The following is a 25,426-nucleotide window of genomic DNA, read 5'->3' on the forward strand; positions in this document are numbered from 1 at the left end:
GAATGCAAAAGTCTGAAAAATATTTCAGAAGACCCATGATAGGTTCTACAAAAGTGATATTATCTACAGGGGTAATTGGGGAAGTTACAAATCTTGTGACCTTCAGAACAATGGCTTGTTGTTGTTTAACCACACCTATATCTTAGCAGAATTCAGGTCCCTCTTATAAGCCTAACCTGTGGCCTTTTGTTAGTTTTACAAAGGTGGTTTAGTTTTGGGAAGGGCTATTATCATCCTTGCTTTAAGGTTAATCTATAAACTAAATTACTTTCAAACTTAGCTTCATCTACACCCAGGAATAACCAAAAGCAGCTTGGACATTAGAAGCAAGATTGAGTAAACTATGTCATATTTCTTTTACTGTCATAATTTTGTAAAGATGGTTTCCCTAGTTAAGAGAAATTTTCTAAGATTCTGGTGATCCCATGAAGACGTCAAATAAATAAATATTTTTGAGTGTAAAAAAATACATATTACTATGCTAGGCACTTTGACATATCTCTTCTCATTTAATTTACACGACTACACTCCGAGGGCATTATCAGCCTCCCTATTTCATAAATGAGGAAACTGAGTCACAGATAATTAAAATGACCTATCTTAATCAAAGGTCTTTAACAAGTCATTGAATAATTTTGTTCTTTCCTAGAAAGTAAGTATAACCAGCTTCACAGTTGATCATTTTAGCAATTGAGATGATGTTTGTGAAATGGCTTTGGATACTCTGAACTGTCATGAGAAGTTTGTTTGTTGTCTAGTTTTACCAGTAGTGCTGGATTGCCTAATGGGCAGGCTAATCATGCATTTATGGCATTAGCAATGCAGCATATCTATAAATCTTGGTGAATCTTTTTAAAGCATGAAAGTAGCCATTAGAAAAAGATCTTTTTGGATTTGCTAAAACTTATTTTATATTTTAGAGTTGTGTTTACTTTGAATTACCTGTTTGGGCATATGATCTTTTCAGAACTGAAGGCCTCTAAATGTCTTAATCTAGCTCCTTATTGCATTTTGAATGTTTGAGAACTCATTTATTCATTCAATCATTTACCATTTCTAAAATCTACAAAGAACTGACTTTTCCTTTCTTCTCATATTCTTAGAGAATCAGTCACCCTTCTTTGAGAGTCAACTGGCATTACATTAGTTTAGGCCCTCATTATCTCTTACTTGGGCCGTTGTAGCAGCCTAGTAACTACTCTCCCATGTTCAGTCTTTCTCTTCTTCTAACCTATTTAATTGCTACTTATAAATTTACCTTACCAAAACTCTCCTTCTTTCATCAGGAACCTGTAAAGGATCTCTATTGTTTACCATATCAAGACCAACCCCTCTGCAGTATTTTCAAGATCTTCAAATACTGACTCCTATCCACCTATTTAGTCTCTTTTTCACTGTGTCCCTAGTCTTCTGTTCTGCTTAACCTGATTTTCTCATTGTTTTCTACAGAAGCTATGCTCATTCCTACATCCAAGATTTTGCTCTTAGTATTGCTCTGACATGTGATGTTTTTTCTCCTTTTCTCCATGTATCCAAATTTTCACCAACCACCAACATTCAGCTCAATTTCTGAATCCTCTGTGAAGTCCTCTCTGCTACTTCAGGTGATGCTCAACTCTCCTTCCTCTGGTTACCCTATTATAATTGTGGCATATATTTTAGTAACTAATTGCCTTCTAATTATTTTGTATGTGTTGGTTTTACCTCTGTAACCAAACTGTAACTCCCCAGAAAGTATAGCAGAATACTACCTAGTAAATACTAAATAAATAAATATTTTTATTGGTTTATTAGCCAAGTAGTATAGAGACTCTATGAATTTTAAATTACCTAATGTGACTAGATGGAATTAGGAATAGTGATTAGAATGCTTTGTGTCTTTTTAAAATTCATAAATATATATATAGGCTTTATTCAAACACTCAAAGTTTGAAACCGGAAACCACTTCTCAAACCAGTCTGCCCCCTCTGAGGCTGAAAGGGTTCTCACATATATCCTCATGGAGCCATCATAAAGAAAAAGAGATATTCTTAATTTTTTTAATTAAAAAAAAGAAAAGAAGAGATATTCTTAAACTCATTTTAGAGATGAGTAGAGGCTGAGAAGAGTATAATGAGGAAGAGATGCTTTATTTCGTAAGAAAGAAAGGTGAGAAACAAAGACATTCCAGATGTATAGAGCCCTGGAAAAGAGACATCATATATCTTCAGTACATTCAGTGTTGTATAAATAGTACAATATGGCTGGAACCTCAAGTTGATTCAAGGCAAGTGAATGTAGGGAAATAAAAGATGTGGTTTGAAAGAAATCTCAGTGTGTCCAAAATTGAGCTCATCACATTTGTCATCCCCTTCCCAAATCTTTTTATCTTACTTCTCAGTGATTGTTCCACCACCCACCCAGTTTTTTAAGTCAAAAATTCAGATGTCATCCTTGACTTTCTCTTTTTTCTTCTCTTCTCTATACAGCCAAATGCTAGGTTCTGCTAAGTATGCATCTAAATTAACCTGGGAAATTGTTAGAAATGCAAATTCTAAAGTTCAACACCAGCTACTAAATCCGAAGCCCTGGGGATGATGCCCAGCTCTCTGTTTTATGAAGTCCTCCAGGGGATTTTTTTGCATGAGAAAGTTTGAAAGCCATTGCTGCTGGCAATGAGGAGTCATTGAGAGGCTTGAAGCAGGAAAATGACCTAGTAGAATATGCGTTTTAGAAAGGTCATTCTGGTATTTATATGGAAGATAGATGGTAAGGGAGCAAAATTAAAGGTAACAGAGCTAGTTAGTAGAATACAAAAAATAAGATAATAAAAGACATAGAGGAAAAGATAAATTTGTAAGGTATTAAAGAGCTAAAATTGATCAATTTATGTTACCATTCGGATGCACAGGGTAAAGAAGAGGGAGTGATAGGTGTCTGGTCTTGCACACTAAGTAAATATAATGATCAGGGTTTGGGGAACAATCATCAATGCCCCTTCCTTCCTTCCTTCCCTCCTTCCTTTTTTTAATAAAGTTCAGATGACTTTACGGTAATCAGGTATAAATATTTTTTTTAAACAGTTGTCTCCTTGAGTCTGGACCTTGGGAGAGAGGTCAGGCTTATCGATAAGGATTTTGGAGTCAACAGTATACTAGCTGGTAATAGCTACTGTCTGAATGGATTAAATAACATAAAAGACAAATCTTTTCCTCTGTGTCTTTTATGTTATTTAATCCATTCAGACAGTAGCTATTACCAGCTACTATACTGTTGACTCCAAAATCGTTATCTACAGGCCTGACCTCTCTCCCAAGGAAGGAAGCATTTCAGGGTGAGAAGAGAACCAAGGATGAAGTCCTTGATAAGACCAATACTTAAGGGAGGTCTCCAGGGAATCCTGAGTAATGGTTAAAGAGTAAAGGAGAGAACCAGAAAATTGATATCATGCTGGTAGAGGAGGATAGAATTTCAATGAGACTAATAGTGTTGAATGCCGCAGATAGGTCAAGTAAGATAGCTAATCAGTTATATTAGTTAGTACATAAGTTCCAAACCCCTGGGCCATGTACCAGTATCAGAACCAGGCCACACAACAGGAGGTGAGTGACAGGTGAGTGAGCGAAGCTTCATCTGTATTTACAGCTGCTCCCCATCACTCATGTTACTGCCTGAACTCTGCCTCCTGTCAGATCAGCAGCAGCATTAGATTTTCATAGCAGCACAAACCCTATTGTGAACTGTACGTGTGAGGGATCTAGGTTGCATGCTCCTTATGAGAATCTAATGCCTGATGATCTGTCACTGTCTCCCATCACCCCCAGATGGGACCATCTACTTGCAGGAAAATAAGCTCAGGGATTCCACTGATTCTACATTATGATGGGTTGTATAATTATTTCATTACATATTATAATGTAATAATAATAGAAATAAAGTACCTAATAAATGTAATACACTTGAGTCATTATGAAACCTGCCACCTCCCCAGTCCACAGAAAAATTGGCTTCCATGAAACCAGTTCCTTGTGCCAAAAAGGTTGGGGTCACTGAGTTAGGGGATCACTGTCTTTAGCAATTACAACTTCAAGGAAGTTTTGAGAACAGAAGGTGGCAGTACATTAAGGAGTAAATTGGAATAAATAAATGGAATTTTTAGCTGTTACTAGTTTATGAAAGGAAGGAAAGAAAGAGGGAGTGACAGCTAGATTGAGACAAAACATCAATGGGATTTTCTTTTATTGACCAAGAGAATTGTGTATGTTTACAATCTGAAAGAAAAAGTGAATTGGGAAGAAAAATTTGAAGATACATAGAGAAACAGATAACTTGATGGAATAAGATCTCAAAGAATAAGTGAGGGGATAAGATCCACAGCAGAGTGGGAGGTATTTGCTTTAAATATTGTATTTTTATTGTCTCTTAATGCATTGGCCTCTCCTAAGTAAATTTAGAACCCCTCAAATGAATAGACACGGTCTTTTTCAGTCCCTAGTTTAGGGCTCAAAAATTTTTTTGCTGAATGAATTAAGATCATTTCTTGATTTACTTTGATGCTTCTTCTCTCCCCCACTTACTCTTTTTTTTTCCCCCAATTTTCCATCCTTAGCTCTCTTCTCTTGTCACTGTATTCAGTTGCTCCAGAAGATCTCAAAAATGCCTAAAGTTTCTTTTTCTGAGACAGGAGAGGTTGAGATGTGACTAGACCTTTTATACTCAGAATAATGCTGAATCATTAATTATACCGTCCCTTCCTGTTTGCCTTCCCATGGAGCCACACTAAGTAGAATTGGATTGGATTTGAGGGTTGTTTTCCAACATGCTGCAGACACTTGATATACAACCTTTTATTTTTTTATTTGTATTTTTGGCAGGCCCCTTCTTAACCCTACAACCTCAGAAACTTTCCATTTTTGTACCTGCTCAGTTCTTCCAGTAGAAAGTAACCCTTGATGCATAGCTTCTTGGACTGGGAAGGTCATTAGAGTTTTTTGATGATGGTTCCAAATGCAACAGAGTAGCTTGCCTGTTTCAATAGATTTTCCTTTGTTTTGACTTTGTTGACCTGTCATTTGCTGAATGATATAAGCAGCTTCACAATAAAAGAGAGTATATTATACACAGGTTGAAGCAGGATAAGTATTTTTGTCCTAAGAGAAAAATCTGATCTAAAGATATGATTTTTTTTGTGTGTGTGTATGTAATTAGGAATGACCATTTGAAGTATAAGCAGAGATGTCTGAGAGCCCAATTTTCAAAGTAATAATTTGCTATATTTATTTCAAAGTAAGGCTCTATGGCTAATTTTAGGAAAGGCCTTGGAAATGAACCAACATGCTTTAGGAAGATTCAGATGTTTAGTTTTAAACCTTTCCATACATGCTTTAAAACATTCTAATAGTTATCTGTGAAAGAAATGCATTTTAAATACAAGAAAAAAATGCTATTTCCTTTTCAGTGCCTTTCTACAGCAACTGAAAGTTAAATTAGAATGCCAGCTGTTATAAGGAGCATGTTAATCTTCCTCTAGGGCAAGACTGTTCTTCTGATCTTCTCCTGTTTTCTCTACAGTGCCCAACACAGTGCAGAGAAACTAGTGGACACTTACTTAGTCCATACTTGTTGACTTGAAAGTTTACAGAAACATTTTGTCCTCTACAACCTCCTTCAGACTATCCCTGTCGACCCTATATTTAGAAAATGGGTTCTTGTCTAAGTCTGGAGACAAGGTTATATCTGTGGAACAGATGCTCATTATAGTTCACATGCATATTGAACAAAAATTCAGAAAAGCAGTGAGGTGAATTTTATAATCTTCAGAAATCCCCTTGAAAGGGCCACAAGAATAGGAAGCTGGTGCATATCATCCTCATAATTTGTCTGCTCTCTAATTGGCACCACCAATGTTTTGGGTCCCAATTCATTGACCCATTTTTTTATTCCTCTGCTTTTTCAAAAAAATATATAAACTTTAAAAGACACTCTGTTACTATTTACTAATGCCACTTGACTGGTTACTTTTTGTACTTGTCCTTATAAGCAGTGTATAGGTCAAAATCAATGTAAACATTACCTATACCTCTCAAGCAGTCTCTCCCCTTACCATCCCTATCCTTCCTAGAGGTCGCTTCCTTAATACTCCAAACATATGCTTTTCTCCATCATAGAACTGATCACCCTATATTGTAATTGCCTATTATATTTGTCTGTGTGCCCCATATTGAACCACAGGCAGAAACTGTCTTCCATTTTTGTATCTCCTGTACCTGACACAAAGTCTGGCATATAATAAAATATTCAATATATATTTGTTGGATGAATGAATGTATGATGCTCCAATATAGCCAAATTTGCCAGTCTACTTTTAAGGCCTTCATTAATCTGATGCTATTTTAATTTTTCAACTTCATTTATTTATGAGCACCTATTATGTTCCAAGCACTGTAGATATAATGGTAAAAAAATAGAAATTATCCCTACTTTTATAAAACTAATAGTTCAGTGGAGGAGGCAGACATATTATCACACAAATAAGTATAAAATTACACCTGTGGTGTCTTGAGTGAGAGGTACACAGTGCTGTAAAGGCTAATAATGGGGCAGGGTGGGAAGTTTTCCTAATCTAGGAGGAAGTGATACTTAATCTGGGATCTGAAAGACAATTAGCATTAGTTAAGTAGAAATCAAAAGAAAATATTCTAGGAAGTGAGAACAGTCTCCTGTGCGGTAGAATCCGAGGCAGCAGAAGGGAGAGATGAAGCTGGAGAAGTAAGCAGGTGCTAAATTGTGTATTACCTTACAAACCATGTTAATGAGCTTTTGTCTTTATTCTAAAAGCAACAGAAAACATATCCTACAACATTCTTGGTCTTTCTGTTCTGTTTCAAAACCACAAATCTTAGTCTTTGTACTTCTAATCATACTATCCTCTACTTGTATTATAGTCACCACCCTTTTCCACTGATTCAAATCTTGTTTTTTGTTCAGGTATAGTTCAAGTCTTATGTCCTTCAAGATGACTCCTTTATTAGTTCAGTCTAGACAGAATAACCTTTCATATTGTATAGCACAAATTTATACTGTTTATATACTTATTGTGCGGTCTCTTATATCATCCTACCTTATACTTTTATGATGATTTCATACATGGCTGTTCACTCAAGAGACTGTGTAATATTTGTTTTCTGAATCCCTCTTAAATATCCATAGCCCAGTACTTGATTCACACTGGATTCTCAAGATATACTGAGCCATGAAACTTGATATAAACCAAATCTTAGAATATATTAAGGGAAATTCTTTGATCCTAATGCTCTTGATGATGACACAAGTGCATACATTTGAAAAATAAAAAATGCAGTTATATTACCTGGTTTTATTGGCTACATCATAGCAACTACTTCACTAAGTTAACTTGTCTTTTCACTGCACTTATCAATCTGAATTTTGCTCATTCAATAAAAATATACTGAATGTAGATTATGAAGCAGCTACTGTGTAAGTAAGGACTGGGAATTAAAAACTGAATACAATATGGTCTTGACTATTATCTTACTCTGTTTTGTGCTGCTATAACAGAATATCTGAGACTGGGCAATTTATAATGAACAGAAATGTATTGGCTCACAATTCTGGAGGCTGGAAATCTGATACTGAGGTACCACCAGGTTTGGTAATTCTGATTCCAAAATGGTGCCTTCAGCACTGTGTCCTCCAGAGGGGAGGAACAATTAATATTCACATGGCAGAAGGCAGAAGATCAAAGAGATAAGAAGAGGACAAACTCATTCCTTTATAATGGCATTAATCTCACTCATGAGGGTGAAACCTTCATGGCCTAATCACATCTTGAAGGTCCCACACTTTCATATTGTTAAAATTGTAATTACATTCCAGTATGAGTTTTGGAGGGGCTGAACATTCAAAATATAGCAATCATCACAGAGCTAAAAATACGGTGTCCAAAGCTATTAAAAATCACATTTCTATTGCCAAAAGGTTATATGAGATTGGTTGACACTCAGGATCCTTAAGCAGAGTACAAATGATGTATTTCATTTTCACAGGAAATGTAGCCTCACCATAAGTTTATGGATACGAAGTCTGGATATTGTGGAATGTGCTCAGCATTAAAGTAATGCAACAAAAATAATTTCCTCTGTGAGTATTATAGTCTTTGATATTGAACCTTTAGGCACTGTACAGGTAATGCTCTGTGAAAAGCAGAGTTTTATAGGGATAACAATTCATCTATACTTTTCAGTAAGGCTAGGTAAAATTTCTTCCAATTGGGAGGCAGTCCAGAGCTAGGACTCCCTTAGGTTGGTGATTTTCTTTATGAAGCCATTAAGAAGTTATGAAGGTATCTAGAGATAGAGATCATCAATCAGTGATTGATTATTAGCTTTTTTAAAAGAAAGACTTTGGCCAAGTATATGAAATTCTGATTATTTACTCTAATTCTTATGAAATCTTAGGGTAACTGTTAATATAAAGTAATTAACATTAAAACATTAATATAAATTCTTAATAATTTAGTTAACTCTTTGAGTTAACCAAAACCTGACTAAAATCTTTGTCCTATTAGAGGAGACACAGAAAACTACTTATTCTATTAATTAGCATACATTTTAAAGTATCCTGAAGGTAACTAGCAAAGTTTAGGTGCTTGAAAAAAATTGTCACTTTCCTAATCTGCCATTTGAAGAAAAATGCTCCTAAAATTAAACTATTACTATGTTTTGTTCGTGGGACATGTTACATCAGGGGATGTTTCCTAAAGGTTTCTTAGAGAAGTAGTCAATACAACTTTCAAAAATGAAAATAAAATTTAAAAATAACCTAACATTAATTTTGACTCCTTGTTTAAAATCTTCAGTTATTTCATCTGAAGTAATACAGAGTTGCAAGGCATTATCACTCAATCATAAGGATCTTTCAAAAATTATACCACCCTGCTATGAAAGACTCAATTTCAAAATATTAATGATTACAAGCCAGAGCTTCTGTAAACATACATCTCAACTTTGAATACTGGCAACACTTTCAGCAAGATAAGGATGGCAAGAAAATGTACTTTCCTAGCCTGTTTTCAAAGCACATATACATTTTTAAAAGGTCAAGGGGAGGGACTTTGTAAGAATGTATTATTATAGCTTTTTACTGAACTGATTTGTTTTAGGTATCTTTTTGTTCATATCTTTTATGTCTCCATCATAGTAATTGTATTCTTATATGATGAAAATAGGATGAAACAAAACCACTGAGAATATACACACTGTCTTTGTTCCTGAAGGACAAACGGTGACCCAAGTCATGGGCTGCTTTGGCTTTGATTAAAATTAAAATCTTGTACAGATTCCAGTTCTGAACATATGTCTCATACTCTATGTGCTCACATTAGGGTGCGTTAAAAATATTTTATGCTAACAGATTACAGTAGGTAACAGTATGCCTTTGTTTCCTACAAAAGAATGAGTCAGTAAATTGTTCTACTTAGTGGATAAAAGACTAGCTCAAGATGCAAATATATCCCAATAGCTCTAAATCCCACTGTAATTCTTCCTAATTTAAGGCATTTATGAACTCATAACAGAGGCTCAAGCTGTTCATATTTCTAGCTTATTTTATTTATCTTTCTCTTATTACCTGTTCTACTCTAAGCTTTGCAAATCTTGAAAATCCTAAAAATTTCAAAGGAGAGACTTCGCCAATTAAAGTGTGCTGCAACATAGTGGAGAGAATGGAACCATTGTGTGGTTCATATAGAACTGCATGATTTATATGAGTTTTCTTTCCTTCCCATGATTTGTTGTAGCAACCAACTTCACATAGTCATGTAAAAATTAGAGGGTTCTAAGTTCTTCCAATTGGCTCTGTATTTCAAAGTACCTGTTGAACTAGGCAAACAGAATAGCATCATTTTTTTTAATAATCAGTGATTTGGTGAAACAGGTGGAAGATATATTTTTGTTTCCAAATGCTTTCTAAGAATGACTATAAATGCACAGTTTATTAAAGAGATTCAACAAGGCCATTTCCCTGGTGCTTCTCTACCAAGTAAATGACATTTTGAAATATTATTTTTTTTTCTAAAGTATAAAAGACCCACCCAGCTATTATATAAAATGAGGGAGCACTTCTTGTTGTGTTAACATCTTGAATCTAGTCTCAGGGAAGCTGTTTTATGAGATTTACTGGTGCAGTTTGGTTGCAGATGCTCATGATTTATAGAAAAGCTCATGGAAACAGACAGAATCTGTATAAAGAACCAAAATAAAAACAAAAATATTAGGTGACTCACATGAGGTGGATGTCACATTAATCATGTTTTTGTCATTTTGGTTTAATGTTCATGTCTTGGGAAGTATTTGAGAGTCATGCTATGTGACCTTCAGATCCCTGTAGAGTGGTTCAGGTTCAAACTCCTGGAAGGCTCACATATGATAAGGTTTGGGCTACTACCTTTCTCAGCCTGTGAAATTTGAGACTTTCCCCACGTTTTCCCCTAACCAATTTATCCAAACCTCCACACCTCCAAACGGCCATTAAATTTTGAACTCCTACTGCTCTTATTCTCTTTCTTCCCTCTTTTGTTAATGTAATAATTTACCAACCAGTTTTTCTTTAGGAAACAAAAATGTATTGCTGCCTACTCTGATGTTTGCACAGTGTTTTAGAAGGCAAACTTCTTATAGATGGTATACAGCCTGGTGCTTCTCCCTTCCAAAGTGCCTTATACAGTGCTAGTTATAAAGTTGATGTTCATCATTGGCTTATTAATTGATTGATCCTTGTGTCCTGTCCCTCAACTAGTCTTAGACATTGTGTTTAGAAGATAAATAGAGCAGGGAATTTTTCATCTGGCCTCATTGTTCCTCCAACCACAGAGATGTGAGCCCACCTAGTGACAAAGTACTAGAAAAGAGAGCAGACTGTCAGCTTCATCCTTGTCTGTCAGAGCATGAGACTGGTTTAGATGACTTTGCCTAGTTGATGTTAAGCACATTCTCATTTCCCATGTTAAGCCTTACAGATCAACTAGACTAGAGTAGTGCCATGATATGTTCTCACCTCTTTTCCCAGTCCCTAGGTTACCTCATCATACCACCATGGATTAGACTGTTAGTATTTGTTGCTTTTATTACAGATTATTTCTAATATGTAATTCATTTTCATTAAAGGATGATGCTTTATTCTTCCTTGAAATTTTCTGTTCTCCCTCCCCTTTTTTTCCTATTCTGTTCAGGGACAGGAGGGATGAGGCACATTTATTCCCAAAAAGGAGAGCAGATGTAGTGGTTGGTAGGGATGGCAGGATCTCCTGAACTTACAATTCTATATTTTGCATATTTATATTCAAATGGTTCAACAAATATATAGGAAAGGATCCTACAGGACCCTACAGTTTCCAGAACTGATGATTCGTCATCTGAAAAGGTATTTTTCTTCATAGCTTGAGAAGAAGTTAAAGCAAGGCTCTTAGTATACATTCAATCTAAAATTCAACAAAAGATTCTTCTCATTTACAGAATGAAATAAATGCATATTATTTCGCCATACTTTCACAAGATTTTATTTGCTACTACATAGACACCTAGGTTATATGCTACCCTAACCAATAAATATTCTATGACAAAGTTTATGTATTTCCTATACAGGCAGATTTTTTGTATGTTTTGAAACATTCTAAGACAGTAGTGTTTATTCTCACATATGTTTATATACATATAGAGGGAGAGAGAGATTTGTTTTTGATAAGTGATATATGGTTCATGTAAGTGTCTTTACAATGTATTATATTTAAGGTTTTATTTTGTAGACATGTTTAGTTTGATTTTTGGAGTTTCAAAGCTTATGAAAATCATTTTGGTTCAGAATAATAAAATAAGTTAGATAATGAAATTTATATGCATTTTCATATGTCTGTACAGAACTTGATATAAATACTCAAACATTCTTCCTTTATATACCTTTAGGTTTAACTTTGATTTGATTTAGTAACATAAGATTAACAGTGATATAAATTTTGGTTCCTCTAGAGAAAGAAATACTTGAGACCACTAAAATTAAAAATCTTGCATTAACATCCTATAATTGTATGAAAATTTAATAAGCTTCAGAAAATATATTTGGAGCCTTTCATAACATAGTGTAGCATTTGCTTGGAACATGGAATGAAAATTAAGAGTGAATCCCAGGTTTTAGCCAAGAGCAGGAAGGTGGCAAAGGGAGGCGAATCCGAATGGGTGGAGGGAGGGGAAGGGCGTTAGGAGAAAAAGGTGGGAGGAGGACCAGGTGGGAGGGTGGCGGCTCACTCAGGACCCAGCGGGGGCAGCGCGATGAGGCAGGTGACCCTGTTCCTGAAAGGCAGCCCTAAGAACGGAAAGTGTAAGAGACTTAAATGAATATGACTGATTGTCACACAAAAGTGTGTCCTACTTCAACACTCAGCATTCAAGAAATATTTATCAAAGACCTGCTGTAAGCCAGGTGGTTGCTGTATATGGAACTTTGTCTGATTTGCTTTCTGTGGCCAGCAGTAAACTCGGCATAAAAGCCACCAGCGTGTATAATGGGAAAGGTGGACTAATTGATGATATTGCTTTGATCAGGGATGATGATGTTTTGTTTGTTTGTGAAGGAGAGTCATTTATTGATCCTCAGACAGATTCTAAGCCTCCTGAGGGATTGTTAGGATTCCACACAGACTGGCTGACATTAAATGTTGGAGGGAGGTACTTTACAACTACACGCATTACTCCTACCAGGTTGTAGCATGCATCTTTTTGAGAGAGCAGCTGGGATCGAGTATACTCTTGACTTAAATGTGTTTGTTTATAAAGACAAATGGAGAAATCAATTTTTTTCCCTGAATTCTAAGGAGCACTTTAGTGAATAAAGAACCTGACAGTATGCTGGCCCACATGTTTAAGGACAAAGGTGTCTGGGGAAATAAGCAATAGCATAGAGGCGCTTTCTTAATTGACCAAAGTCCTGAGTACTTTGAACCCATTTTGAACTACTTGCGTCATGGACAGCTCATTGTAAATGATGGCATTAATTTATTGGGTGTGTTAGAAGAAGCAAGATTTTTTGGTATTGACTCATTGATCGAACACCTAGAAGTGGCAATAAAGAATTCTCAACCACCGGAGGATCATTCACCAATATCCCAAAAGGAATTTGTCCGATTTTTGCTAGCAACTCCAACCAAGTCAGAACTGCGATGCCAGGATTTGAACTTCAGTGGTGCTGATCTTTCTCGTTTGGACCTTCGATACATTAACTTCAAAATGGCCAATTTAAGCCGCTGTAATCTTGCACAGGCAAATCTTTGCTGTGCAAATCTTGAACGAGCTGATCTCTCTGGATCAGTGCTTAACTGTGCAAATCTCCAGGGAGTCAAGATGCTCTGTTCTAATGCAGAAGGAGCATCCCTGAAACTGTGTAATTTTGAGGATCCTTCTGGTCTTAAAGCCAATTTAGAAGGTGCTAATCTGAAAGGTGTGGATATGGAAGGAAGTCAGATGACAGGAATTAACCTGAGAGTGGCTACCTTAAAAATTGCAAAGTTGAAGAACTGTAACCTCAGAGGAGCAACTCTGGCAGGAACTGATTTAGAGAATTGTGATCTATCTGGGTGTGATCTTCAAGAAGCCAACCTGAGAGGGTCCAACGTGAAGGGAGCTGTATTTGAAGAGATGCTGACACCACTACACATGTCACAAAGTGTCAGATGAGAATTTTAGAGGCTGGAGGAAGATGTACAAGATGAAAATGTTTTCCTTATCACTTTTCTTTCTCCACTCACTCAGTTGTCTAGAAGAAATAACACTGTAAGGAAATTAAAAAAAACACATTTAGAGGATTATGCTTGTTCTGAGCGGTGCATAAGGGAAAAAACTAACTTTTTTTCCATATTCTGATTTTTAACAGAAAAGCACTCATTTAATAGATGTAGGGAAACTAGATATTGCTGCCTTTTGAACGGGGTAGGGGGGTTTACCTGGTTTTATGACCAGGAATAGTATCTATTATATTTGCTTTTAAATAGGCATGATGTGGAAATACCATCTTGGTTTGAGATGCATTTGAGGATTTTAATTTATGGAAAGCACAACATATGCAATTATATTTATTGAATACCTAGATGCAGTATGGATATTTAAATTGTTAAAACTTTATGAAAACTTGGAAAAGGTTGTTCAGGTTTATAAATAGCGTTAGTGATGCCTCCCCTCTTTAAATACCTGTCATACCATATGAATATGGTGAGATTAGACTCCCTAAGACTCTTTTCAGGTTCATTTTTATAATGTTTACTTTTTAGGTTAGGACAAAACAGTAGCTAAATTAAAGTAATATCCAGTTCTTACTGATTGAGACAGAGTGGAAAGACGTCGTTGTACATCACTGTAATTCCAAAGGTACAGTGGAACTCCGGATGGAGGAATAACTTACCTATCACTACAACACTTATAAATGAGAATTTCTCAGAATTTCATTCTAGGCAAGTTCCACTCAACACCAGACCAAGCAATTCTATCTATTTACACTATTAGCCTAGTTTTCTCATACAGTCATCACAAGCATAGGAAGATACTTCAAAACCAAAAAACCAAGGTGCATCATTAATATTCATTTAATTCAAATACCAAATAATTTACATAGGGCCAGCTTAGAAATAGATACTAAATCCAGAGCTACTGCAATCAAAGCTTATATGAGTGAATATGGTAGAGTTGCCTGCTAAAAGGCAATGTAATATAATTGCAGCTAGAACCCTACAGTGGAGAATGAGGAATTTTAAACACACATTTGATTACAGCCACCAAAAAATGGATGTTAAGTAAAAATAAAGGCATTTGGCTGGTCCAAGATGTAATACCAATCAGTCAGCACCTGTGATTCTTTTACTTATATTTTTTGTGTTTTTTTTAAACAAATTTTAGCCCAATTTTCTTGAGTCGTTATCTCTCTGCAGCAGCAGAGGAAGGGCCTGTACCTCCCTACCAATGACCTGGTGTCCTTATTTTCTACCCCAAGAGCAGGGATATTAGCTGTGTCCAGATGGGTTCTGAATTCTACAGACTCATCAACATGAGGCAAGGAATCATTGAAAACCACCTGTGTCTCCTTTGGGAGAATGACATATCTTTAGTATTTACGTAGCTTATTCTTCTATATCTACATATGCAAAGCTTTCCTTAACAGTAAAGGGTACATATGCATAGTGGGAGGAGATCAGACCTTTACAAGTGAAGGAAAGCAACTTCAGAAATGAATTATTTTCTTTGCTTTATTATTTTTACCAAGACAGAGAAGTATTGTATTGAGAGATAATCTATTTTCATAATCAATATATGCCTAAATTATATTTAAATCATTTCACTCTACTATATTTTCAGGAATTACAGAATGTGTTATTCATTCACTTAAAGGTACCTCTGTAGAAATAACCTAAAACTGCAGAAGGATCTGAAAGATCTAAACATGGTGTGCTTAGAAACTGCAGATTTTAGATCTAATGTATACTGCATTAATAAATGATATAAAGTGTTGAAAAAAAAAGAGTGAAACCCAGGTTTTAGATATACCTCTACCACTTACTTGCTATATGATTTTGGGAAAACTATTTTTTTGTCTCTGAGCTTTAATGCCATTATCTGTAAAATGCAGTGTTACAATAGATCATTGTAAGTTATAGCCAATATCAAAATTTTTCTTATGGCTGATAGGTTTATTTCCCAAATCTCTCTCTTTAGAAATGCTTAGGTATGTCTACAAGCATATAGCTTAATATTTCAAACAAAACATTGATGTTTACCTTTATTAAATTTTTTCATAGCTTTAATTTTTGAGTACCTATGCCTCCAAACCAGTCAAATCAATTTTTCCAAACCTATGCCTCCAAACCAGTCAAAATAACTTCTATATATTGAAGTTGTTGAAAGCACATGTAAAATTCAGGATAAATTACCATTGCCATGAAAAATGCTATAGATTAGGTGTTCTTTAAAAAAAATTGTATACATCTAACAATTATTTATTGGAGACACTACTATGTTCTAGGCATTGTCTTAGAAGCAGGTGATACAAAAGTGACAGATAACATCTCTGCTCTTACAAAGATTATACTCTTTTGGGAGAGAGAAAGTGAAGAAGAAAACAAAACATACAAAAATTATCATCTAGTGGTAAGTGCCACCCAGATGAACAACATATGTGATGTGGTAGAAATTGATGAGATGGAATAGACCAGGTAGTAAGGGAAAGCAGAGATCTGAATGCCATGAAGGAGCCAACCACATGAAGATGAGTGGGGAAAAAAATTCCAGGCTCATATTATGTGAAGGCCCAAAGCAAAAATGAACTCAGCATGTTTAAGAAATTGAAAGATTAGTGAGACTGAAGCTTAGTGGGAGAAGGAGAGAATGGTAGGAAATGAGGTCAGAAAGGTAGGCAGGGACCAAACTGGCTTTGATTTATAGATAGATAGATAGATAGACAGACAGACAGACAGATAGATAGAGTGTGGGGGGGTTGGAAAATATATTTTAAGCAAACAATATAGATTTGGGGTATGCTTAAGATTTAGAGTCAACAGCACCTGTTAATGAGATGAATATGAACAGTAAAGGAAAGAGAAATTGGAAAAACACCTAGAGGTTTGGTTTGAGCACCTGGATAAATGGAGGTGCCATTAATTAAAATAGTGGAAGACTTGAGGGAAAATCAAGTGTAGGGTACAAAGAAGTAAACATCAACAACTCTATTCAGTCTTATTAAGTTTGATATATTAATTAGCCATCCATATAAAGATGTTAGGTAGATAGTTACATAGAGAAGCCTGAGTTTCTGGGTAGAAGTCAAGGCAGTAGATCCATATATGGGAGTCATCAGTATCTATATGTTATATAAAGTCATAAAGCAGAGGAGGAGAAGTTAGCAAATAGAAGTATTGGTTGGTGAGGTAGGAAAAAAATAAAGAGAGACTATAGGAGGAGGCGACACCAAGAGAAAGAGAGCATTTAAAGTGGGAGGGATTAGTAAGCTATGCCAAATGTTACTGAGAAGATAATGAGGATGAGAACTGAGAAATGGCTATCAGACTTCGCAAAGTGGAGACTATTGAGTGGTGGTAAAGGAAGCCTAATTAATGTTGATTGAGAAGAGGATATAGAGTGAGGAAATGAAATTTCTTCACACTATTTCCCCTCCTGGGATAGGCTTGGTGTTTATAGGCCAGGAGAGAATTGGAAGATATACTCAAAGTACTTAAAGAAAAAATAAATCAGCCAAGAATACTATATCCAGCAAAGTAAGTTATCCTTCAGAAACGAAGTAGGAATAAAACCCCCCCGAGAGAAGGAAAGACTGAGAAAATTAACCACCACAAAACTGGCTTTGCAAGAAATGCTTAAAGGATTCATACATCTGGAAGTGAAAGGATGACATCTACCAGTGTGAAAACATGTGAAAGTATAAAACCCATCAGTATAGATAATTCCATAATCACACTCAGAATACCCCAGTGCTGTAATGTTGCTGTGTAAATATTTCAGTCCTCTAGTATGAAAGTTTAAAGTTATAAGTGTCAAAAGCATCAACAGCTGTAATTAGTGGCTAAGGTAGAAACAAAGATAAAGTTATAAATTAAGGCAATAAAATACAAATTATGTGGGAGGAGAGAAAAATCTAGAGCATTTTTATGCAACCAAAGTTAAGTTGTTATCAGCTTAAAATAGTCTATTGTAATTCTAAGTTTCATTATGTTAGTTCCATGATAACCACAAACAAAGAAATCATAGCAGATGCAGAAATAATAAAGAGAAAGGAAACAAAACTTAACACCACAGAAAACCACCAAACCATAAAGGTAAACAACAAGAGAGGAAGAAAGGAGCAAATGATCTATAAAACAACCAGAAAACAATAAACTGGCAGAAGTAAGTTTGTACCTATCAATAATAACCTTGAATGTAAATAGATTAAATTCCTTAGTGAAAGATATAGAGTAGATGAATGCATTAAAGAAAACCACAAAACCCAACTATGTGCTGCCTACAAAAGGCTCACCTCACTATTAAAGACAAACATAGACTGAAAGTGAAAGAATGGAAAATAATATTCCATGCAAATGGAAACCAAAAGTAAGCAGGAATAGCCATACTCATATCAGATAAAATAGACTTATAAGTCAAAAACAGTAAAAAGAGAGCAAAAGATTATTGTATAATGATAAAGGGATTAATTCAACAAGATGATATGACAATTGTAAATATATATGCACCCAGCACCAGAGCACCCAAATACGTAAAGAAAATATTATTAGATCTAAAGGGAAAGATAGACTGCAAAACAATAATAGTAGGGGACTTCAACACCCCACTTTCAACAATAGAAAGAAAGTCAACAAAGAAACGTTGAACTTAAACTATACCATAGACCAAATGTATCTAACAAACATTTACAGAACATTCCAATAAACAACTGCAGAATACACATTCTTCTCAATTTCATATGGAACATTATCCAGGATAGATCATGTGTTAGGCCACAAAACAAATATTGACAAATTTAGGAAGAAAAAGAGCACATCAAGTATCTTTTCTTATCAAAATGCTATAAAACTAGAAATCAATAAAAGAAAAACTTTGGCAATCTTACAAATACATGGGAATTAAACAACATAGTCCTAAGTAACCAGTGAGTCAATGAAGAAATTAAAAAGAAAACTTAAAAATTCACTGGGACAAATGACAATAGAAAACACATCATACAAAAACCTGTGGGACACAACAAAAGCAGTTCTAAGAGGGAAGTTCATAGTAATAAATGCCTACATCAAAAAAGAAGAAGTATCTGACTCCAATATTTATTGTAGCACTATTTACAATAGCCAAGATATAAAATCAACCCACATGTCCAACGCAGATGAGTGATAAGAAAAATGTAATATATATATATATATATATACACACACAATGGAATACTATTCAGCCATAAAAAAAGAATGAAATCCTGTCATTTACAGCAACTTGGTTGGACCTGGGGGACACTATGTTAAGTGAAGTCAGCCAGACTCAGAAAGACACATACCATACCATCTCACTCATATGTGGAATCTAAAAAAAGAAAGTTGATATCATAGAAGAGTAGAGTAGAACAATGGTAATAAGGGAAATAGAGACTGAGGCAGAGGTGGGAGAAAGAAGGAAGGATGTGGCGAAGTTGGTCAATGCATGCTAAGATACAATTAGAAGGAAGAAGTTCTGGTGACAATGCTTATCAGTAAGGTATAGTGTATTACAAAAGAGCTAGAAGAGAGCTTTTGAATGTTCTCACTGCAAAGAATTATAAACACATGATGTGATGAATATGCTAAGACTATGATTTGATTATTATACAACATTTATGCATCTAAACATTGATTTGTACTCCATAAGTATGTACAACTACAATATGTCAATAAAAAATAAAAATTATTCTGATGAAGAAAAATATATTTGGAGTTTAGCAATTTCTTCTAATTGACTTTGATTTTTGTTAAATTCAAGGAAAATTACTGAAAGTAATGCGTTTATTCAAAATATAATATGGAATGTTACCCTATTTTTTAAAATTATTTTTCTTTCCAATTTTCTATCTATATCTCTACATAGATGGCTGGAATGATGTTTAATAAATGTTAATAATGAATGTTTCAGTGTGGTAAGATTCTGTATTACAGTATATGTAGTTTATTTTCTGTGCTTTTCTATATTTTATGAATTTCTGTCATAAGAACGTATTGTTTTTATAAAATATCAAATTGATTATTTTAAACATTGTGCTAATGTCGATAACATGGGTTTTTTTCCCCATGTGGTAAACAGAATAATGTCCCCCTCAAAAATATTCACATTATAATCACTGGAACATATCAGTATGTTATGTTATATGGAAATGGGAAGAGTAAGGCTATTAATTAGCTGACCTTGAGATAGGGTGATTATCCTATACTATCCAGGTGGGCCCAGTGTAATCAGAAAGGTCCTTATAAGAAGAAGAAGGCAGAAATGACAGAATCAGAGAGATGACAGCAGGAGAGGGAGTCAGTCCAGCTCTACTGGCTTTGAAGATGGAGCCATGGGACCATGAGCCATGGAATGTGGGTAGCTTCTAGAAGCTGGAAAAGGCAAAGGAATGGATTTTTTCCTAGAGTCTCCAGAAGGAATGCAACCTTACTTACAATTTCATTTTTAGCTCATCAGGACTCATGCTGGAATTCTAATCTATAGAACTGTAGGAATACATTTTTGTTATTTTAAATCATTACGTTTGTGGTAATTTGTTGAGTAGTCATGGGAAACAAATACACTCACTTCCACTTACTATTATCTAATTTATTCTCTACTCAGCAGCCACAACAAACTTTATAGGCCTGCATTGTCCAGTATAATAGCCATTAGCCACATGTGCTAAATGAGCACATAAAATGTGGCTGGTCTGAAATGAGATGTGCTGTATATGTAAAATACACACTGGATTTTGAAGACTTAGTATGATAAATGTAAAATAGCTCATTAATAATTTTTAATATTGACTTCATGCCAAAGTGATAATATTTGGGCTATGTTTGGTTAAATAAAATACAATACTAAAATTTATTTTCCCTGTTTCATGTTACTTTTTAAATATTTGCCTACAGGAAAGCTTAAAGCTACTTATATGGCTTACATTGTATTTCTATTACACAGTGCTGATATAGAAGGCAAATAAGACACTATCATTTTCTTTTTTTTTTTTTTTTTTTTTTTTTTTTGAGACAGAGTCTCGCTGTGTCACCTAGGCTGGAGTGCAGTGGCGCGATCTCGGCTCACTGCAACCGCCACCTCCCGGATTCAAGCGATTCTTCTGCCTCAGCCTCCCGAGTAGCCGGGACTATAGGTGCCCACCACCATGCCCAGCTAATGTTTGTATTTTTAGTAGAGACGGGGTTTCACCATATAGGCCCGGCTGGTCTCACACTCCTGACCTTGTGATCTGCCTGCCTCAGCCTCCCAAAGTGCTGGGATTACAGGCATGAGCCACTGCGCCAGGCCAACACTATCATTTTCTTATTAAAGGCCTTCAATGTCTTCCCACTATACATGCAATATACTTCAAATTCCTTAACTTGAATTTATAAGATCTTGCATCATCTGGCTTCTGGTACCTGTTTAGCCTCATCTTTTGCCTCTTATACTCCATTCTAATGGGCCAAGCTTGTTTCTGCACAGGGCCTTTCCATGTGTGGTTCAGTAGACCCAGGAAACTCTTCATTTCACTATTCATTTGATTGAAAAGCTCTCATCCTTCCCTCTCAGCTCAAGTGTCACTCAGGTATACCTTCTCTGGAATCCCAATGTAGGTACATTTTGCTGCCTCATTCATAGCATGCTGTTATTTTTGTTAATGGCACTTTTCACAACATGTAATGATAAACTTTTTGTTTATTTCTAAAATTCTCTTTGAAAATGATAAGCTCAGTGTATGCTTTATGTATTAGGCAAAGCACAGATGCTCAGTAAATATTAAATTAATGTAGAATAATCAAGATAATGTTTATGTAAACACATTATAAGCTATAATTTACTGTACAGATGTAATAATAGTAATAGTCATAGAAAGAGAAGGAGGAAGATGAGGGGGAGGAAGAAGGTAAGAAGTTAAAGTCTTTGCTTTGCATCAATTTTTAATAGATTTTTTTCCAGTCTCTTATGTCTTTAAACATTTGGGAATAAGTAACACAATAAGTAGCTATATTCCATTGCTTTAAAATAAAAGATCTATTTTCAAAGACATATCCCAATTTCTTCTTAAAGGAAGTTTTCTAAATTGTTTGCTGGTGACTCGGGTTCCCTTCTCTAAGGCATAATATGTATATCCACAGTAGTGAACACAATGGGAATGGAGTGTGGTGGAGTAGGTGTTGGAGAAAGCAAAGCAAAACCAGCATTAGGATGGTTGTATATTAATAGGAATGGTTATCATATAATAGGAAGTCAGACTGTGCAAATATTTGTTACTGCTATACCTACTCTCTTAAATATGGGAGTAGCATTATTTGTGTTCTAGGTGAAGCTGTCCAGAGCTATATGTCTATTTGAGATTGTTAGTTTTTGCAACAGGAACATGAAATTTGTGTCTCTCATTGTAATGCTCAACAGTCTTGCTATAAATAAGTATAATTGCACTGTACTTTCTTTATATTTTTTTCTAATTAGAAATTTATTTTTCCCTGTCAAAGTCAGAGCTTAAGCACGGCCTTTCTTAAATGATCTTAAAGTAAATTTTCCTACTTGTGTGCCTTTTCTACAATCATTTCTGACTTAAAGTTAACCTTATAATTAGCATTTTAATAGCCCCAAAGCCTTCCTTGTACTTAGTAGCACATTACAATCTGCAATGAAATAGGAATGTTATAAAAGAACAAAATTTAAAAATTACTTATGTTAGAAAAGTTGTTTTTCTAGGTTTTGTTTTTGTGTTTTCCTTATGGCGTATCCTCTCTATATATTAGACAAAGATTAAAACATCTCCTTTTGAAGTTACTGAATTTATTATCGGGGAAAGTTATCAAAACCAATCCTCTACCTTTAATAAAAATGCCTTAATGTGATATTTTAAAAATAATACCCAGGAAATGATGCTTTCAAAATTAAGATTGATCTACTCATTTCCAATTTGGAGAACCAAAGGCAAACTAAAACCTTTTGGCTTATATTTGTTAGTTATAGATAGATATGGATATGGATGTAGGTATAGATATAGATAAAATCAGACTTGAGACAGCATTAAAAAATTGAAGTGTGCCATTATTATAAGATACCATTTAATAAGCCACAATAAAAAAATCTTATTACGTGATTCCTGTATATGTGACACTGTTTGCCTTAGATACATCTCTATCTTTTGCTGCTATTTCCCCATCCACTCATACACACATACCTATTTTATCAATGTCTCAACACCTGAAGTACTCCCACTTCTGCCTCTGTGCCTTCTCTAATCATCGCATCTCCAATCAGATTGCCTGAGTTCAAATGTTCTTTTCACGACATTATTTGCTGTGTAGCCTTGGTAAGTTACCTAACATCTCTGTCCTTCAGTATTTGTATCTGTAAAGCAGGAAAAATGATGGTACTTCTTCATAGAATTGTTATGAAAATGAAAAGTAATGCATGTAAAGTATTTTGGCATAATCTTGGCAATAAATGTAAACTATTATTTTTACTCCTTTAAATTATATGATTAATACTACTGCTACTATTTTCTCTACTGCCAGCCCTCTATATACCCTATATTTATTAAATCAGTTCTTAAATAATCCTTCTCTCCGTAGCCGTCCTGTATTAAAGAGGAAAGATAAGAGCTCTTTTCTCACCCCACCTTTGCTTCTGTTTCGCTTGCTTCTCATTGTCTTAAGAAAGAGACTTGCGGGGTTAACAGCAGCATCTCTGGCTAATGTAATCCAAACCTCAAAAGCAACATATTAAAAATAAAGCAGAACATCAAAGCTGGTTCTTTAATAAGTCCTCTGTTTCCTTCAGGTCCCACACCTAGGCGACAGTATTTTTTCATACTTTGTTCTTGTCCCCTATTCCATGTCTTGCAGATCTAGCTCAGTTTTGTAAATTGCAACCTTTTCTCCTTTCTTCTGTAGTTAGTTCATTTCATTTGAAATAAAGCATTTAATGATCATCTAGCCCTGTGCTAGGGAGTCAGGATATGAGGGAGAGTTCTTAAAGAAACAAAATCGTGAGATACTGCCTCTTCTTTCACCAAACAGGAAATTAGATTTGTATAAGATTTATATGAAGTAGGCCGGGCGCAGTGGCTCCCGCCTGTAATCCCAGCATTTTGGGAGGCCAAGGCAGGTGGATTACCTGAAGTCAGGAGTTCAAGACAGCCTGGCCGACATGGTGAAACCCCATCTCTACTAAAAATACAAAAATTAGCTGGGCGTGGTGGTGTGTGCCTGTAATCCCAGCTACTTGGGAGGCTGAGGCAGGAGAATCACTTCAACTAGGGAGGCAGAGGTTGCAGTGAGCCAAGATCACACTGTTGCACTTCAGCCTGGGCAACAGAACGAGCCTTTGTCTCAAAAAAAAATTATATGATTTATATGAAATTATTAGAAAATCGTGAAAGAAAGAGTATTCATTTGGTCAGCATTCATCACATGTACTAAAATTATTTGTTTTTACATTTTTCTCCATTACCATAGTATGAGTTCCTTTGGGGAAAAGTCAGTGCCTCAGTAATACTGTTTATCTGCTCAAGTTCCTGTCTTGTAGGAGGCATTGAAGATATTTTTTGAATGAGTAAATGGCAGGATGAAAAGATGAGACCTAGATCTTATCCTCAAGAAGCTTCTAGTCTGTTAGAAAGGATCACTTGTGTACATAAGTAGTAGTAATCCTTATTCTAGCCTACATTTATAGACTCTTCTCTCCTCTACTTCCCAGTGTACCCAGTCCGTAGAGAATATGACACATATGCTTACACCTCTCTTTCATAATTTCTTCTGCTGAGAATACCCTTTCCTCTTTTTCCACTTATGAACTTGTATTCATTTATCAAGGTACAACTCTTAATAGTATCTTATCAGTAAAGTCTTCTCTGAGTCTTTTCCCCATGTAGAACAAATCCCTCTCTCCTCTGTCCACTTACAGCATTTTTCATATACCTCGCTTAGCTCTTAGTACATTAAATCATAATTACTTATCATTTTTTCAGCTTTAATGTGAACTCCAAAAAGAGTGAGACCTTATCTAATTGATCTTTGTAATTCTAGGGCCTACAACAGTGTCTGGCTTATAGTTAGTGCTCAACACATAGTTGACTGAAAAAAAAAAAAGAATGAATGGATCAATGACTCAATGAATAATTGTGACAAATACCCTAAAATAAGTGGGAAAAAAAACGATATATGATTGTTATTTTGTATAGTAGGGTCCCAAGAGCCAAATTCAAATTCCCCCTTTTTGGTTAAAGCTCTCCCTGCCTCAGTCTCACTCCTTTTTTTTCAGTTCCTATACCTTCTGTCTGTTCTTGACTTTGCCATAACTGTTGCCTGTTATGACAGATTCCATGAGCATCCAGCATAGATGTATGTATAAAAACAAATAAGATTAACCATAGGTGAGATTTTGTCACTTGAAACATAATAATATCATGTATAACTAATTGTTGCATGTTCTAATTAATTGCATATTTTGATTAATTCTTTGGCAGGGAATAATCCTGGACTAATTTTCACAGAATTAGAAGGCAGTAAAATATACTCACCACTGCAATTATACTAAACATAGTTGAATGGAGAAGATTGGTTTGAATCTACACTAATCCCAAGATGTACATGGGAATTTGTTCTTTAAAAAAATACCCAGCATACTTGTCATTTATCATATTGTT

The 25,426-nt window shown here is 35.2% G+C and overlaps 2 protein-coding genes across 2 annotated transcripts in view; both read left to right on the plus strand.

The window, feature by feature from the left end:
- The window catches only part of IL1RAPL2 (interleukin 1 receptor accessory protein like 2), a 1,227,386-nt gene that overhangs the window by 844,142 nt on the left and 357,818 nt on the right, over positions 1 to 25,426 (plus strand). The gene's annotated exons all lie outside the window — the stretch shown is intronic.
- On the plus strand, positions 12,460 to 13,964 carry LOC101147376 (BTB/POZ domain-containing protein KCTD9-like). The gene is given in 1 exon segment (XM_019018835.4): positions 12,460 to 13,964. A coding segment is annotated over 1 exon segment (828 nt). The 5' UTR covers positions 12,460 to 12,894; the 3' UTR covers positions 13,723 to 13,964.

The sequence above is a fragment of the Gorilla gorilla genome, chromosome X, assembly GCF_029281585.2.
Source record: "Gorilla gorilla gorilla isolate KB3781 chromosome X, NHGRI_mGorGor1-v2.1_pri, whole genome shotgun sequence".
NCBI lineage: Eukaryota > Metazoa > Chordata > Mammalia > Primates > Hominidae > Gorilla > Gorilla gorilla.